At 42.5% G+C, this 18,348-nt stretch overlaps 1 protein-coding gene across 4 annotated transcripts in view; it reads left to right on the top strand.

The window, feature by feature from the left end:
* Positions 1-17,498, top strand: part of DDX6 (DEAD-box helicase 6) — an 18,157-nt gene extending 659 nt beyond the window's left edge. The window contains exons 2-14 of one of the 4 annotated variants that reach the window (XM_027655583.1): positions 1,842-2,299; positions 3,714-3,777; positions 4,231-4,335; positions 5,605-5,734; positions 6,212-6,358; positions 6,593-6,687; positions 7,219-7,341; positions 7,806-7,934; positions 8,262-8,378; positions 9,917-9,980; positions 10,883-10,984; positions 11,726-11,913; positions 13,255-17,498. In XM_027655583.1, the coding sequence (XP_027511384.1) occupies positions 2,100-2,299; positions 3,714-3,777; positions 4,231-4,335; positions 5,605-5,734; positions 6,212-6,358; positions 6,593-6,687; positions 7,219-7,341; positions 7,806-7,934; positions 8,262-8,378; positions 9,917-9,980; positions 10,883-10,984; positions 11,726-11,901 (1,452 nt within the window). In that variant the 5' untranslated portion in view covers positions 1,842-2,099 and the 3' untranslated portion in view covers positions 11,902-11,913; positions 13,255-17,498. The other 3 variants (XM_027655582.1, XM_027655586.1, XM_027655585.1) reach the window with 3 other exon arrangements.
* The last annotated feature ends 850 nt before the right edge of the window (positions 17,499-18,348 follow it).

The raw sequence follows: 18,348 nt of genomic DNA, 5'->3' as shown, positions 1-18,348 counted from the left end.
GTGGCGGGCGGGGCGGGGATGGCCCGGCCGGGGCGCAGCGGGAGCGGCGGGGCCGGGGTCCCGCGCAGGGCGGGGTCGGGCCGGGCGGCGGGTGACGGGCACTCCATTGTTCTGGGCGGGCGGGATGTGCCGGTGTGGCGCAGCTGCGATCCGCGGGCGGCGCCGGGCCCGCCGCTCGGCCCCGCGGCTCTGCAGTGCGGCCCGGCCTCACCGCGCACATCGGGCGTCGCGGGGGCTCCCTTTGTGCTGGGCCGAGGGGAAGGGGAAGGTCCGGAACGGCTTCCCTGGCCGCCTGCCCGCGTCCGGGGGGCACAGATGGGCTGCGAGGGCCCTTTTCCCTTCGGGCCGCCGGTCTGCGAGATGGTGGCGCCTCTTGTCTCGGAACAGGGGGATTTGTTGGGTTCGGTGAGGCTGAGTGTTGTTTTTAAGCTCTGTCCTCCTAAAGGGTAGTTACGGGGGGGGGGGCTGTGTGTGGATGGGGAATGAGGGGCTGAGAGGTTTCATTTCCTGCAGTGTTGGAGAACTCCTCGGCGTTGGTATCCCGGGTCTCTCTGGCGGCTCCGGTTACCTTCGTGGCTCATCTCGTCTGTTTTTTACGAAGTTAATGTCTAGGAGAAATCTGTCTTCAAAGATGAGAGATAGCTAGCAGAAAAATCCTGGTTCTGCGAACTTTAAAGTTGTGCTGTGGACGCATTTGTAAACAGCAGGGAAGTCTGGGAAGAGTCTGAATTCCTTTTTCGCTCTCTTGAAATGCTTTTATTCACTGAGGAAGCACATTTTGTTGTGAACGCCGAGGTTAGGAAGCAGTAATCTGCTGGTTTTTCCTTTGCATTTTCCCAAGATAAAAGGTGTCTTGTGATGAGAAAGGACAGGCAAGCCTACTTTCTGTTCCAAAAGATTTTGTACTGGGAATGTTTTGTCTCCGTGATACCACAGTAAGGAGTCTTTCAGCTGCTCTGTGCTTACTTTCTGTAAGGGGCAGACTTTGTGTTGTCTCTCCGTGGTTTTACCCACCTTTCTGTTACATACAGAGTCAATATTAAGTTGTGTACCAAATGTTATTTTTTGAGCACAACATAAGTTGTTGGTGACTGCTGGAAGGTGAGGTCACGTGGAACGCATAAGCAGGAAGCTGCATACCCAGTGTACGTGTGTGTTACTCGCTGCCTCAGTTCAGGCTCAGTCCCTTGGACTCTCAGAGGCACCTGCTCAGTTCAGTGTGATGGTATTCATGTTGCTGCTCTGAACGGCTCTAAATCAATGCCCAGCTCAAAACTGTGAGTAAGCTGGGTTGAGCTAATGTTTTGGGTTGGAGAAGGGTAAGCTGTTGTTTTGGGTTTATGTAATTTCTATTTTCCTTTCAAATTGAAAAGGGCAATCAGAGTAACTTAAGGGTTTTGTCAGTTCTTACTGGAATGTCCATTTGATATTGTCATCTTGCTTCCTGTCATAAACTTGTGCGTGACATTATTGCTCAGCATTTTAGGGCTGCTTTGCTGCATCTCAGAAGTGGGGGAACTTGAAAAGCTGTCAAAGTAGTTGATAAAATTCATGGTTACTTTCCGGGAGGGGGCAGGTAGTGTTCCTCTGAGGAATGCTGCTGAAAGCACAGCTCTTTGGGAAGTTTTCTTTGATGACTAAAGGAGGTAGGCACAGCTTTATAGAAAGGGGAGAGAAGTTTCATGCACGTTGTGATAGTTATCACTGAGGAAACAGAAAAGCAAGTATTCTTGTTGCACGCTGCCTGGGAAAAAGTGACTCTTAAAATACAAAAGTAGACTGATGAGATTTGTGTGGCCAAAAACCCACATACTAATTGTTATTGTCTGCTTCTTTTTCAGATTGAAGCAAGTGAATTCTGACATAACTTCGTTAGAGGGCTTTTTTTAAAAAAAAGTTGATCCACAGTGCATCAGAGCAAGTTACTGCTTTACTTTTGAGTGACTTACAGGTGCTTGCCTGCATTGCAATAAAGGACTCATATATTGAGCAAGACTTATTTATCTCTTCGTTTTGGAGAGTCTAATAAACTGTTATTACAGTTTCTGTACTGACTTTCAAAGTTTTGAGTCTAAAAAGACATCTTTAAAGATAAAACCATGAGCACGGCCAGAACAGAGAACCCTGTTATAATGGGTCTATCCAGTCAGAATGGGCAGTTGAGAGGCCCCGTAAAACCCAGCGGGGGCCCAGGAGGTGGAGGCACACAAACTCAGCAGCAGATGAACCAGCTGAAAAACGCCAACACAATCAATAATGGCACTCAACAGCAAGCACAGAGTATGACCACCGCTATTAAGTAAGTGATTGTATCGACTGCCGCAAAAGGAATGTTTAAAAGTCACGTATTGGAAAGTTTTGGGGTTCCCATTTGAAAATGTTGTCTGCTGTTGTTTTATGACATGGGCAGGTAGATGTGTCCTGTGATATACATTATAAAAAAAAAGCTGTATTTCCATGTGTGAGCTCTTCTCCAGCAGTGATTGTTTTGGTGTGTTCCTTGTGAAAATGGAATTTGATGCTGTGCTTTTCTGAGTGTGAACTGCTGTCAGAAGCAGCCCACTGAGCATCAGAGTCCTGTGCCCTTTGCTTGTTGCAAGTGGTACAAGAGGGAAGTTGGGGAGTGGGAAGGAACAGAACTGAAATTAAAGACAGAGGAGGAAATGCCACCTGGTCTCAGTCCTGTTGTGTATACTTTTTGGTTTGTTACAGTTCTTTCTCACGATGAGAAATGCTTTAAAGTCAGTTATCTTTTGTCATTGATCTGAAATAGTAGTACCTGCTGTCCTCAGTGTAATGCTCTGGCTTTAATTCATCAAAGCCTTAGCTGAGAGGATATGGTCTGCCTATGATACCCTGCTCCCATCCAGCTGGTTTTGGAAGTGTGCTAATAAAACGTGAGTGTGCTGGTTGGAATTTCTGACAGATGTAAAAGACTTGGACAGTATGGTAATGTGTTGCTTTTCTCTTTCCCCTATTGTTCCTGCTCCCCCTGAACAGCATAGGCTTTTATTTTGTTAATTATTTGCAAAGGAAGTGCCGGCTTCCTCAGAGAGTACGCGATGGAACACTCAGATTTTTAAACTCTGCCTAACTTGCCCCCCCACCCCTTTTTTTTTGTGTATTACATGGGTTACACTGAAACTGGTGAATTAAACTCATGACTTTGTGGGAGTGTGGAAGAGAAGGACTTGCTCTAATCTATACAGTGCCTTTCAAGAGAGGATGGGTGTCTAAATCTCACTGAGAAAAAAAGACTTTTGATCAACCAGTGTAGTGGTTTTTACCTTCTCACATTACTTGGGGATTAAGAATGGATGTTCCCTGGGCAAGAGAATTTTTCTTTTAAGTGGTGAAATACTCTCAGGTGGATTTATTATAGCCGGTTTCTGTTGTATGACTAAGTCAGTGCTCAGTTTTAAATCTGTTCTAGTGGATTGATTCAGTGCCCTAAAAGTGGGACTTGAATCATGACTGGATAAATATTTCACAAATGTCTTTGGCAGACTGCTGATTTTCTCTGTTTCCAGTTTCCTGCCTGTTATATCCTGCTTAACTCAGAGAAAACTTGAGCTCATGTGTGTAGGTGCTTTTAGCTTTGAGGAGGTTAAAATATTACATGTTCATCACTGTATCTAAGAAAATAAAATGCAAAATCAAAATATTAATCCAGACTTATTTTATAATTTATTGTTATTTTATATTTGCTATAGACCTGGTGATGACTGGAAGAAGACTTTAAAACTCCCTCCAAAAGATTTGAGAATCAAAACTTCGGTAAGGATGGTTGAATTGTAGGAATAAATGTTAAATAAAAGATAGAAGTTGCAGTGGCAAAATATTTGTTCTGAGCAAAGGTTAAAAAGCAGTTCAGTTCCTGCTGTTTTAAATGAAGAATTAATTTACTCTCCAACTGCTTGGGAGTGATCCTTTCTGGGAAAGCTTCAAAATGGAGTTCACTGTGGATTTCTTACTTTAGTAGTGTTACAACAGGGACTGATGGTCTTTGTGTTGTGTGAGGCAGATGGGAAGGTGTCACTGTAATCACAGAGCTGTGTTTGGCTCTGAGAAAGCAAATGTTTCCTCTGCCGCTGTAGGGTGTTGCATGGAGTAGTGGAAACTCCTGTATAGTAATTTGTGGTCTTCCTGCACAAGCAGTCTCAGACCAATCAAAAACAGCTGCAGGTTGTCTGACCTAATCTTATGGATGTACTTTTTTTGATTATTCAGGACGTGACCTCCACAAAAGGAAACGAGTTTGAAGATTACTGTTTGAAACGGGAGTTGCTGATGGGAATTTTTGAAATGGGCTGGGAAAAACCATCTCCTATTCAGGTTGTTTGCAAACAAACTGCTTAGAAGCCATGTTTAACTTTGCATGTATGTCCAATACTTATGTCATGGTTTGGGAAAACTGGGGCTGTGAACAGTGGAACATGGTGGGAAGTTCTTCCTTTGGAGAAGGCAAGAATTTCTCACCCCAAACTAAGTCATGCAATGGGTGGCTTAGTGATGGGACTGACTTACACTTTGGAGAAGTTAATTTGGATTTTCCTTTTCATGCTGGAGGTCTTAATTTGTTAATTGTCTGTTCACTAACATCCTTCACATAAGTAGTCCCAGTGAGAACAGAGCTGTTCTGTAAATTTTCCAGAAAACTGAGTTACTATAGGCTGCGTACCTTTAGTTGTTACAGAGGCAATTATGGCTTTATTGCAGTCTTGGCTCTTTTTATTGTAAGCATCTGGAAGAAGCGTAATGCAGATTGTGGGAGAGAGATTAATATCTTAGCAAGTTCACTTTTCTGTCTCCCCATCTCCCTTTTACTCTTAAGGCTTGTTCTATTAAGAACCGTTGGTGTGTAAACTTCGCAGGACGGGGAGGAGGGAAGTTGAACTCTCTTTTAATTGGTCTTTGAAGGTTTATCATTGACACAGCTCTGCTGCCTTATCTCCTTAAGGCATGAGGAAGCTATGGCGTTTAGGTGATTGATCTACTTTAAAACAGGTTCTCATGATGCACCTTTCCAAAAGGCTGAGATTTCTTTAGATGTTGCTGTAAAAGACAGTAAAGTTAAAAATACATGGGCCCTGTGTTTGGATGATGAAGTTTGAAGTTTCAAAAGGAAAGCCTACTGATTTTATGAGAATTGTGTCACAGGAATGTACAGGTTTGAATCACACGGGCTGTGTTTGTTCTGATGTTAAGGTATAGGTGGGAATCTTTTTCCATAGGAGGAGTTTGCTAGTGACTATCATTGTCTCTTCACTTCCCCCCCCCCTCCCGCCCCCCAATTTTTCACTTTTTTCCTAATGTGTCAGTATGGCTTTACTATCACCTGTGGTACCCAATCTTATGATCAGACAATATAAGGAATTCTAAGTGGGATATGTTGGGGAACTCTTTCTTGATGGGTTTAACTTCTTCCTGTTGTGAGTCTGCCATGCTTGTAGTTGCAGGATAGTAGTAATAATAATAATCATGATCATGAAACAGTCAGGTTTCATGTGATACTGTTAGTGAAGGGAGTTTAATTTGGTCAGCCTCTTCAGTGAGCATGGCTTGTGATTGATTGCTCGTGTGCTGTCTGTCCTTGCATTTCAGGAGGAGAGCATCCCCATTGCTTTATCTGGTAGGGATATCTTGGCTAGAGCGAAAAATGGAACAGGCAAGAGTGGAGCCTACCTCATTCCTTTACTTGAACGGCTAGACTTAAAGAAGGACAATATACAAGGTCAGTTGAGGTGGATTTCATGTAGCTGCAGCCAGGTAATGGTGTCAGTCGCTACCTAACAGACTTGAATCTAAAACTAGTTAATGAAACTGGGCAGCGTGGGTTATCTGCTCGTACTTCCAGAGAAAGTTAATGGGGAGTGGTGGAGGGGAGGTGGAATTTGGAAAGTCCCGCAGTTGCTTTCAAAAGCTTTAAATGGAAGACGTCTTCTGGACTTGACTGTCTTGCCCCTGGAAAGTGGATGTGAAGTAACAAGCGAGTGTGCTGGCTGGGGGACTCAGCAAGGGGAGCATCAAAGAAGGGAGAACCCTTGCACAGAATTTGCCTTGTCATAAGCAGTTCCTGGGCTGCTCAGGATACCTAGAGTGGAACTCCAAAACCATAGAAGTACCACTTTCATGAGGTCTGTCTCCTCTGAGGATGAGTATTTAAGATACAGTGTTATTAGTAACTCACACTGATGTTTTTAACTTTCAGCAATGGTGATTGTTCCCACCCGTGAACTAGCCCTGCAGGTCAGTCAAATCTGTATCCAAGTCAGCAAACACATGGGAGGTGCCAAAGTGATGGCAACCACAGGAGGAACCAATTTGCGAGATGATATAATGAGACTTGATGATACAGGTCAGAGCACTTTTGGTGCACTACAGTTGCCATTTGTTTGTGGCTTTTACAGTGTGGTAGTGGAATTTCTGCTTATTACTGTTTGCCTGTTACAGAGCAGACTTCAATATGTCTTGTTTGGTGTTGGTATACAGTCATCATTCTTTCAAACTGTTCATATGAAACATGGCCATGAATGCCAGAAACATTATTTTAGTTGGCTTAACTATTTTTTTTGCTCTTCTAACCTTACAGTGCATGTGGTGATAGCTACCCCTGGGAGAATTCTCGATCTCATCAAGAAAGGAGTAGCAAAAGTTGAGCATGTCCAGATGATAGTATTGGATGAGGCAAGTTGCTCATGTTAAATGTTCTGGGATTTTAACACCAAGTTAAAGCAATTACGTGTTTCAGTGAGTCTCCTTTCTATGCACAGCAACAAATCAAACTTTGCTTAGAGACACTATAAGGTTATAGCTCATCCATTTCCTGGTATTTTTGAGAAAGTATTTTGGAGGAGGATTTTTCTGCATGTGACTCTTAAGAAAACAGCCTAGGAAGATTTGCCTTTCCTGTCTTCTTTGCTGATGCTGAAGATTAGAGTAACAAATCTAGCCCAAAACTAAGAAATGCATTTCATTTGATTTCCTTTTATAATGAGTGAGCTGTGCTTACCACATAATTGTGTATAAAATTGACTTATGTACATCCAGTAGTGTACAGGCTTCTCAGTGAGAAAAAATATAGTTGTGTGAAAACTCTTGAATGACTCTGGTAGGAACTCTGGTAACTGGTTTTTCCTTCCCCCAAATGTGATGCTACCAGGAGACCAAAATATTTTTTTTATTTTAACTTCTGCTCTATTACTTCTGTTGTTGCAGGCAGATAAGTTGCTGTCTCAAGATTTTGTTCAAATAATGGAAGATATTATTCTCACGCTACCTAAAAACAGACAGATTTTACTCTACTCTGCCACTTTCCCTTTGAGTGTACAGAAGTTCATGGTGAGTGCAGAGATACCGTGTAGGTGTGATGGTGGTGACATTGTGTGAGTGGTGCACAACTGTTAGTGCTTGGGTTTTTTTAGTGCATCTAAACTTCACAGGTTTAATCTAAATCAACCCAAGTCTTGGACAGAAGTTTGAAAAGAGTTTTTGACCTGCAATAGCATTAATGGGAGGCTATGTACAAGCATTTCTTGCCCATAAGGTGATGTTTTCCACTTTGTGGGTTGGTTATGTGTCATCTGCATGCATTTTCTCCCAGAGGGTGCTCCTATTGGACCTGCTCAGTCGCCTTGGATTTATGACTAATCATTTGTGAAATTTTACCCACCCTGTCTGTTAGAGTATAGCACAAAGAGTGAGTGGCGAGGTAGAGCATCCTTGCCATGGAGTTAAGTGTGCCGTAGGATGGGAAGTATTTACATTGTTTTGCGTGTAAATCTGTCATTATCTTTATTTTTCAGAATTCCCATTTGCAGAAACCCTACGAGATTAATCTGATGGAGGAGCTGACTTTGAAGGGAGTTACTCAGTACTATGCCTATGTCACTGAGCGTCAGAAAGTGCACTGCCTCAACACGCTCTTTTCCAGGGTAAGGAGTAGGGCTTCGTCAGAAACATACAGAAGCTTTTTTCCTTTCACAACTAAGAATAAGACTGAATGTTTCAAGGGTGGCTTAACAAAACATTTTCTTTGTCAAAATGTGTTATGTAGTTGAAGATAAAAATGCATTCTTCTTGTCTTGCACCTTTATGTTACAGAATTTTGTTAATTGTTTTTCCTCTGTACAAAAATACATCCTATGTAAATTACCAGCAGCATACCTGCCATGCTTTCTTTATCGTAGGGATTTAGACATGTCTAGGATCATTTGTTAGTAAAATGCTGCATTTACTGAGCACTCTACTTATATGTTCAGCTCCAGATTAACCAGTCGATCATTTTCTGCAACTCCTCTCAACGGGTTGAATTGCTAGCCAAAAAGATCTCCCAGCTGGGCTATTCCTGCTTCTATATACATGCTAAAATGAGGCAGGTGAGTATGAAGTCTGCAGTGGTTTATTCCACACCACCCCAGGTTTACCGCATAGCTGAATTAAGTCTCATGCTTTCTTTAATTTTGCATGTTCTTTGTAAGCTGAAACATATATTGCTTTGCTATAGGTTTGTTTTTAGATGCCCACTGTCAACCTCCCTGCCATGTTCCCCCATCCCAGTCATCTTTCCAGACTGTTCAGTGTAGCTGGCCAGTTGGTATTTAAGACTACTTCAGGTCAGGTTAATTTGTCCAGTGCAAGCACCGACTGCAGCCAGAAGGCACAGTTCTTTCTTAATGTTGCTGCTGCCTTGCTTTGGCAGCATGGGAAGGCAGGGTAGGCCACACAGTGTAACTGACACAGGTGAAAACAGGCTTGATTTCAAACAAATGACAAAAACCCCAATACTTAGCCCACCGAGTGCCATGTGTGTCTTTGCAAACAGAAATCTTGCACTGTGACTGCAGGGGAATCTGAGAAGTTGAGGAGGTGGCTTTGATGGAACCTCTTGGAGAAAGCTACATCTGTTGTGTGGTGACCAGGCACTTGTGACCTTGATGTAGATGATGAAAAATGCTATTGCAGCTTTGCTGGTGAAGAGGTTTCTGTTAATTGCATGGTAGCTCACATGTCCTCACAATACCTCACATGATACTAAAAGATGTCAGAAGGTTGAAATGATGCGTGTAGAACAGGAGTATTTTGAAACATTTTTTTCATTTTATAATTAAGCTAAAACAAATTCAAATGAAAGCTTTCAGGGTAGTCTAGCTTGCTGCTCATGCAATTGACAGGTAATACCAATGTTTGGTGGGCCAGACCAGTAATTAATTAAGCAGAAATAGAAGTGGTGTTGGTATTGAGAACAGAGAGATATGCAAGTGGATTCCTTGAAGTTTGATTTTTGTATGCTTTTGATTGGTTGGTAGATGGTCTTTGTGGTGAAGTGCAGCTCTGTTTTCGCCAAATGCTTCAGCTTGTTTATTCCCTCTCTAAATTTCACTTCTTAACAGTGATATTACTTAATCTTTGTGTGAGGAGAGTCTTCACAGAAAATCGACTCGTCCCACACCTAATTCTGCATCGGTAGTGAAAAATGCTTCATACTAGAAAAGGAAGTTTACTGCTGAGTTCATTTTTTAAGGGAATAAATAAAATGTGTTAAATTCAGCGAGGGACCAGGGAAAGGCAAAAGTCAAAATAGCAGTTTAACTTCCTTGATGTGGGTTTCATGTAATTGTAACTTCAGATAGTCGTTTTCTGAGATGGCTCTGATGCCACTGTAGGAAGCTTTAAAATGCAGTCAGTTAAGTGCCTTTGTCAAAAAGTGGGATCAAGGCCCTCTTGGCTAAGTTCTTTAGAATACGTGGTAAGGAGCGCTAAAAAAATATGTACTGGCAGCTTGTTTCGACTCAGCTGTTTTCTAATGAGAACTGGGAGAAATTCACATGATTGAAGTTTGGTGTTTGTTATGTGAATTGGTTGGTTTGTGGGGTTTGGTTTTTTTTCCTCTCTGTTTATATGTGTGTATTTCCAGGAGCACCGCAATCGTGTATTCCACGATTTTCGGAATGGCTTGTGCCGCAATCTCGTTTGCACTGGTAAGAGCTGCTCAAGGTTTCCCTGTTTCTAAAAGATGTAGTAGAAAGCGCATTGGCCCAGGTATAATAGACCAGTTATTTGTAATAAACCAAAACAAGGTGTTTTGGTAGATGTCTTTGTTAAGCCTGCATGTTGCAGGACGCAACACTCCTTTGGGCACGTGGAGTTTTGTCTTTTGTGACAAACTGTGAAAGTGCACCTTTGCCAACAAATCATTTCACTGCGATAGTGTTTTCTGTTTATTTTCACATGCAAGGGCTCCCTGAGATGTTGGGCCATAAACTTTATGAAATATCAGTAGAACTCTGACTAGGAGGATCATGTGAATAAATTTTGTTGATTCTTTAGGTACTCATAGCTCATTTTTTTTCTAAATACTTTTGTGGTTTTGATTGGCCTGTGTATGATCCAAGTTCTCTGTTTTTATGGCCTGTTTGGGCAGTACCCAGCAGTGTCTGCTATCAGTGGGTCATCTTAACAAGTCACTGCTATGTCTGGGTCGTCTTAACAAAAATCACTGGAAATGGAATAGAAGTAGTTGAGGTAGTGGAATGTAGTTGAGGTCTCAAGTCTGTTGAGACTTTGGCAGCGCACAATCCTGTGTGAGAAGATGCTTGTTTAAGAAGACCTGTGTGCTGAAATAGTCTCATGTGGAAAAAGCTAGCTTAATGTGCAGATCTGGTGGTTTTGATAATTTTTCTTATATTATTCGTGTTTATAGTGGATACAGAGCAAGAAGCTGTAACAGGATTGTATGTAAACTGTCTTTGATACAAAGAAAGCTTATATCTGGAAAATAGCGTGAGGCAATGTTAATCACTGTTAATCTTTGCACCCTAAATACTGTCAGGATTTGATCTCATTGAAATTAACTTTCTTTGTGACCTGGATTGTCTTTCAGACCTGTTTACCCGAGGTATTGATATCCAGGCTGTGAATGTGGTGATAAACTTTGATTTCCCAAAGCTGGCAGAGACTTATCTCCATCGCATTGGCAGATCAGGTGAGAGGAAAGATGTGTTTTAGGTGCAACTTTGCTGATGACTGTGATGCTTCTTAGCCTTGAATTCACTTTTGGGTTTTATTACTGTATCTGAGAATTACCTTAGATAGCTTTAATTTTTCTGACAAATTTATTTTTGAGTATCACCTCAGATGGTTATCCTCACTGAGGATTTTGTCTAAATAAAGGCCCATTCTCTTGAAACTGACCTGACTGGCAAATGAGAAATAAAGGCTTATTTTGGTTTTATCTCAGGAGACTTACTATTGCCCCTGTTTGCAGGGAAAATTCTATACTGAAAACTTAACTTCCAGGGTATCTCAAGCATAGACATCTGTGCTTTCTTTTCCATGTATTCTGAGGTATGTTTCTGCTGATTGGACATCAGCAAAATATACCCCTAAGGAAGGCAGTAAACGAACTCAGTATACTTGAACTTTGTAGTTCAACCTTGCTCAAAAACTCTGTTATCGAAGAAGGGCTGGATGTGCATAATGCAGGAGTGGAAGACTTTTCTCTGATAATTAACCTGGAGCTTTGGTCAGAGCATATTAAACTTCCTGAGTTTTCTTTTTCCTGCAGCAGTATGAAACTCCTCACCAAAAACTGATGTGAAACATGTAGAAACCTGCAGCTGGATTTGTTTTTACCATCAGAGAGCAATGTCTGTAGACTTTTTCATTCAACCCTCTGTTACTCAGTTCAGTTCAGATGTGTGTTTCTTTTATTTTTTTTGTCAAGGTCGCTTTGGTCATCTTGGCCTGGCCATCAACTTGATCACCTATGATGATCGATTCAACCTGAAAAGTATTGAGGAGCAGTTGGGAACTGAAATTAAACCCATACCAAGCAACATTGACAAGAGCCTGTATGTGGCAGAATACCACAGCGAACCTGTAGAAGATGAGAAACAGTAAACATGTATGTTTGTAAGTGCCTCCTGAATACCAACATTGTGTGGGATGAGAGTTGATATGTCAGTATTAGCGCAGGGGAAGAGGGAAACTGATGTGATGAAAAGGCTCTGAATGTGAAAACAAGGGTTTGAAATAGACTCTCAGTGCAAGGAATTCTGTGGACATGCTAAGCTGGGAGGGGAGGAGGAGTATTTTTTAGTTGTTTTAATTTAAATGCTGACCATACGCTAAGGAGACCAAAAGTGGGGGAAGGGGGAGGGGGGAATGCTGCTGGGAGAGGCCATGATGGGATACTAGTAGTCTAAGGAATTCTTTCTGTATTGCTTAGCTAAAATGAGAAATTGGTGAGGGGCAGAGAGGAAAGTGGTCCTCAGAAAGGTGAGGAGAGAAAATGGATAGCTGTGAGAACAGAGCACCAACAGAAGAGCTAAGCACCTCATCAGTCAGACGGAGCAGGTTCCAGCGAAAGGTGCTGCCTCTTTTGTATCCTTTGGTTCACAGAACTGCAAGTGAACAAAGTAGGGAGCGAAGCTGTAATTCGTATTTGCTGCCACTCGAGGTCGTCTACATAGTTTTAAAAGAAAATGAGGTTGCACTGTTGGAGACTAAGTGCTCCCTTTCTGAACGTTGTCTGAGAAAAAGCTGCTGAGTTGAGTCCTTTTATAAGAAGACTACTTGCCTTGGACTGCAGTCAGGCAAAGTAGCTGCAGGATGACGTTTGATCTGACCTTAGTTAAGCTGCTGTGTCGTGCAAGATCCAACACCATACAGTTTGGGCTGGAAATCACTCTTTTGTGTATTCTTCTCAGAGATCATGAATTAGAAAGTGAAGCTGCTGAAATTTGCCTCAGGTGACCAATAAAAAAAAAAAAAGTGGCCATAGAAGCAGACTGCTTGATAGTGTTAAAATGAACTGTGGTTCCTTCTTTGAAATCATCCAAGGACAGCCTTAGCCAGTCATGCCAAGTTGACTTGCAAGCCTCTGCTTTGCTGGTTGAACCTCCTCCAAGTTTATAAGTAAATAAAATAAGGAAACAAGTGATGAACTTGGAACAGGCTCTTGGGTGGCTTCTTTAGGGGGAATGCTCTGACCTTGCCAGAGAACAGTTTGCTGCTTCCTAAAAGGCAAGAAACCAGGAGATAATTGTGCTCCTAAGTACAGTAGAGCATTAGCAGCACCTCTTTCTACAAAGCTGAGGCTGAGGTTGAGCTGTTCAACATGCCCTTTTCTTTTCCAGAGCTGATGCATAGTCAGTGTGAATTAATCTCTTACATTTTAGTTTTGCATAGAACCGATTTAACTGTGGGTGTTGTGGTTGTGTTTTTTTGTGTTTGTTTGGTTTTTTTTTATAGGCTTTGATTACACATGCCAGAAGGTGAAGCCCTATGATCCAGATCTGTGACACATCGTTTCTTTGGGGATACCCTTCTCTTTGTGGGTTTTTCTTCGTCTTTTCATTTCGAAACTATGAAGACTAAAGAGCTCGGCCTTTTTTTATTTTTAAATTTGGCAGCAAGGAAGAAAGAAGATAAAAGGAGGAATATCTTTTTGTTTTTCCACTTGTTTGCACTGTGTGCTGATTGAACATTAGTTGCACTAACTGCTGGTTTTAAATTTTGTTTTCTTTGGGTGGGAGGGGCAGCAAGGGAAGAAGAGAAACCCTGAAAAGAGAAGAATCTTGATGAACGCGAGCTTGTCTGCTATTTCAAATTCTTTAACCATCGACTGAGTGCATTTCAACTTCTCCCTGGTTACTCATCTGTTTTTTAAGCTAAAGAGCTTGTTACTTATTCGTGCAAAGTGCCTTATGCTATGAGACCATTCAGAATATCACCTTTCCAACACAGCCCAAGGAATCAACAGCTGTTTTTGGTTTCAGGTCAAAGTTCCCCTCTCTTCCCCTTCTCCTCCTTCCCAAGTACTCAAGCCCAGGGCTGGGAGGTGAAATGTATTGGTAATACTACTTTTTTCTTCAACTTTTTTTTTTTAACTGGAGGAGTTGATATGCATCTGCAGTTCACCCAAACTGTAAATATCTGTATTTAAAATGAAACCAACTTAAAATCTGGGCTGATTAGGTGCAGCATCATAGCTCCAGAAGGAAAGAGTAGCCTGTCATCCTTTGCAGGAGCCATAAGAAAAGCCCTGTGCTCTAGCAGAACACTAAAGACTGGTTTCCATAAGTCTCCATTCGTAGTTACAGCACTTGATATGTAGACTTGTTTCAGAGCCATGGCCCTCTTTCCTCTGGTGCAGTGTGTCCCATAGAAAATCAGATGTGTATATTGTACAAACTTTGTAAATATTATTTTTTTTCTCTTTGGGTTCATATATAACTTTTTTCTTTTGTGATGAAGGTTGCTGGGGTTAAAGGGATTAGACTGATTATGGGAGCAGCTAAAGATGAGAGGGGCTCAGTTTTCTGCAACACTAAACAGTGAGAAGTGCTCTGACCTCTGTGAAGTGCAGGCCTCCACAAGTGTCCCTTGTCAGTGTGGCTGTGCTTTGGTGCTGGCAACACTGTCCTGTACCACTCGTATGGAAGAGATCACTTGGGGGGCTCCAAGGCCTCCAAATCCATAGCTCAGCCTTTTTGGAGATGCTCTTTGATTTCCCCCTTAGAAACTTCAGGAGCTTGACAAGCTCTGAAGGGGCCCATGACCTGTGTTCCACCCTGGTGGGAGGGAAATCCAGTGAGTGTCAGAATTTCTGAGCAGTGGATGTTTAAGATGTGAATTTGAGTTTAAGAGAGACCATAGAAAACCAGTTTACATGCATAAACTGACAGTTCTGGAGCTTTATGGAAGCGATTCACTTCCTGCAGCACTGTGCATTTTCTGCCCAGAGCAGCCTCTGTGCAGAACTGTGAGCAGGTAAGGGCAAACCCCTGTTAACGTCAGACACTGCAGGAAGCTGCTTGCCATCTCCTCTGGTTTGGCATGAGTTGCTGTCTGTCATTTTGCATTGTATATTGCTGAAAAGTGCTATCTGGTCAAGTAGTGTTGCTTTAAATTGTGCCCCTCCCAACATGCTTGATGTTTGGCCTGATCTACAGGCAAAAGGAGTGAGACAAATCAAAAACTACTCTTTTTAAAATCCCTTTTAGCCTGTTCACCACCACTGTCAGGAGGCACCTGGATGAATGCAATCCCTTTTGCTCATTTGTTTATTGCATATACAAATGCTGCACTCACCATGCTTGCTTACCTTTGAGGCAGGAATTAATTGTCTTAATTTCTCCCATTTTGACCCTTTTTTTGAATTGGAGTAAAATTGTTTGGAACAACAAGGCGGACTTTAGCCATCTGTTTCCTTGAGGATCATACATAACAAGCCAGGTGCCTCCTGACAACAGCTTTACAAGATGGAAAGGTTTTTGTGTTTGGGATGTTTTTCTTCCTTTTGTCAGCAGTGACTCCATAATTGTAGCAAATGCTGCACTAGAGTACAAACTCAAGAGCTTGGTCACAGACACACTGTGAGCCACACAGCTTACATCTGACTGGCAGGTACTAAATGTAAACAATTTTGGGGTGCTTTTGGGGGTGGGGGGTGGGAGGTTGTGGGTGGTAACTTTGACCAAAAGTAAAATCTTGCTCTTGTACTGCAGCCAGCTTATGATTTTCCAGACAGAAGAGGGATCATTTTACTGCAACGAACACATGACAAATGTAAATAAGTTTTGTATCTTACCAGGGCATGCACATGTACCAAGAACAGGATAGCGATGTTGAGTCAGGTGTGTGTGCTCTGCTTGGATTTGTGGTAGGTTAGCCTGGTGCCATGCGTTGATGGTCCCTCTTGAAGCACAGAACTTTTGAAAGTATTACTTTAAACTTGGCCTCTCGTTGAGGATTGGCACTTAATCTAAACTATCAGGGCACCATCTTTAGGTGGCTTCTTGTCAAGAAGGAAGCAGCCTATTTTTGGTGCTAGTAGGCTATCTTGAACAGATGCGATCTTGCAAATGGAAAGATGCTCCAAAGGACTAGGATAATCCTAGTTTTTTTTTTGTTTGTTTGTTTGTTTTTTATTATTATTTTGTTTTGGGGTTTTCTTGGTTGTTTTGTTCCCTGTCCAAGAGTAAGGAGTGTGTATAAATCTTGGCTTCCTGAGATTCCTTGTGAGCTCCAGTTCTTGCTGGTCATGTGCCAGCCTTTACATATGCATTAGTTGGAGCCTTCAGTGATGAGCCCTAGGTCAAATACTTCCTCTGACAAAGTTGATGTGAATGAGAACCTGATGTATTCTGCACTTTTTAACTCGGAAATCAAAAGCGTCACTCCATGAATCTGTGAAATGCAGTTTCACAGCTGGGCAAGGTGGCTGTGAAGAGAGTGGCTCTTCAGCCACTTGAGAGAACCTGTAGGATGGTCTCTGGGTGTGCTGGGGGGCACTGCAGCTGCTGGAGGCCTTTTCCCAAAGGGAGGGGGGTGGGTTGGTCTCAAATACACGTTCCAATTTCCAGAATGAGATGGGAGCATCTTTCCTTTGCCCTCTGTGATTTTTTTTTTTTTGTGGGTAAGAACAGGGAAGCTCAACATGAATTCATGTTGCGTATATGGTGGTATCAAATCATCTCATTCTGATCTTCTGTTTATTTTCATTTGGGGTGGGGGGGAGGGTGTCTACTCCAAGAATTTAAAAATGCTTCAAACACTGTTTTCTTTACAAATGACTGATAGGACACAAATCTGAGCAGATGGCTGTCTTGCCTCAGTTTCTGTAGGAGAGGTTACAGAGATGCCATGCCATGTCTCCTGAGCTGCCATTGTGGTGGTTCTCGCCCTGGTGCTGAACTTTGTAGTGCTGCTGGGGCCAACTGATTGTTGCTTTCTGAGGACAAAGTGAATTTTGTTCCCAGAAACTCCAGCAGTACAGCTGCCATGGTAGAGGTTGGGCAACTGTAGTCCCTGCAGGGAGTTTTCTGGTTGCTGTGAACTTCTGGTCCATCTTTTTTGCATCACAGCTTATCTCTGTAATAAGCCAGGTCTCTGGACCAAAGAGCATGCATCTGAACTTCATAAGGAGGCTTTGGCAGATTAGGCTGTAAGTTTTGCTCAGTTCATTGTTGTGTTGCTAAAATGCCTCTATGGGGAAGCATTGTTAAATTCTGCTGTAGACAAGTTAGGGAAGGGTAAGGAGGGAAGGGGGGGATGGGTTTATTAAGATACAGCCTTGCTGTATTTTAACCAATAATTTTGGGGAAGGGGTGTCAGGAGAAGGAAAATAGTCACTATTCCCTTTATTGAAAGAAACTGGAACTTTTATTTCAAGAAAAGAAATTATTTGCGATTTGAGTGGAGTGTCATAATCCACTGGTCCCTAGACAAGGGGTTGATATTCTTACTGTTAACCAGCAAACAACATGGTCTAGTCCTTGAAAACAGTCGGGGGAGGGAGGGGACAATTGGCTTTCTGTTAAATTGGCAAACTCTCCAGTGGAGCTCAGATTTTGTTGAGATGTGTTTTTCTGGCTGTATCTGTGTTGCAGCACTGACTTGTGAAGAACTTCATGAGTTGCAAATGCAAAAAACGATGAATGGTAAAATCCTGATTTTGTTGATTTAACTCAATAAAAGCTCCCTGGAACTCCTGTTTGTTCTGGTTTTTTTCTGTTAATTGTGCTGTGTGAAAAGTGTGCTGATGAGACCTGTGGCACTTGACAAGGGGAAGGGTGCTCTGCCTGCGCAAGCCATCCTGGGTCTGCATGGACCCTCCAGCCTAAGTGGCAGCTGCTCTCCCAGGCTCCAATGCTCCACAGTCTTGTCTCTACTAGAGCAGTACACTTTACCTGGCATCTGGTTGCAGCAAGACAAGAGGTGCCAGGGGAGGTTTAGGTTAGATATTAGAAAGAATTTCTTTACAGAGAGTGTGGTCAGACATTGGAATGGGCTGCCCAGGGAAGTAGTGGATTTTCCGTCCCTGGAGATTTTTAAAAAGAGACTGGATATGGCACTTAGTGCCATGGTCTAGTAACTGCAGCGATAGTGGATCAAGGGTTGGACTTGATGATCTCTGAGGTCCCTTCCAACCCAGCTGATTCTATGATTCTATGAAAAGCAGATATAATGGGGGAAGCAGATTTAATATAAAAGCACAACAGAGTTTGTTGGCAAGGTTCACTCTAGTGCTGACTAGATGGTTAAAGCATAGAGAAAAAGCAGACCACAGTCAATCTAAAATCGATACCAACACAAAAGTTACCTACGTGGAGGCTGGGGGTGAGGGGGATAACGGTAGATTGAGTCACAAGATTCAGACTCTGTTATCTCTGTTACAATCCGCCCTAGAAGGCGAGGGTAACCCAGGTTCTTGTTAATAGATCCCTTCGGTGGTCCTAACGATGTTTAAGCCATTAACCATTTCCGTTTCTCACAACCCCCTTGTTCAGCTGGGCCCTGGATGTGACCAACGGTTCAGGCCTAACATTTTGTATATACTAC

This window comes from Corapipo altera, unplaced genomic scaffold (assembly GCF_003945725.1).
Source record: "Corapipo altera isolate COAL_440 unplaced genomic scaffold, ASM394572v1 71, whole genome shotgun sequence".
Lineage (NCBI taxonomy): Eukaryota > Metazoa > Chordata > Aves > Passeriformes > Pipridae > Corapipo > Corapipo altera.
This window is presented reverse-complemented; position numbering and strand designations above follow the sequence as displayed.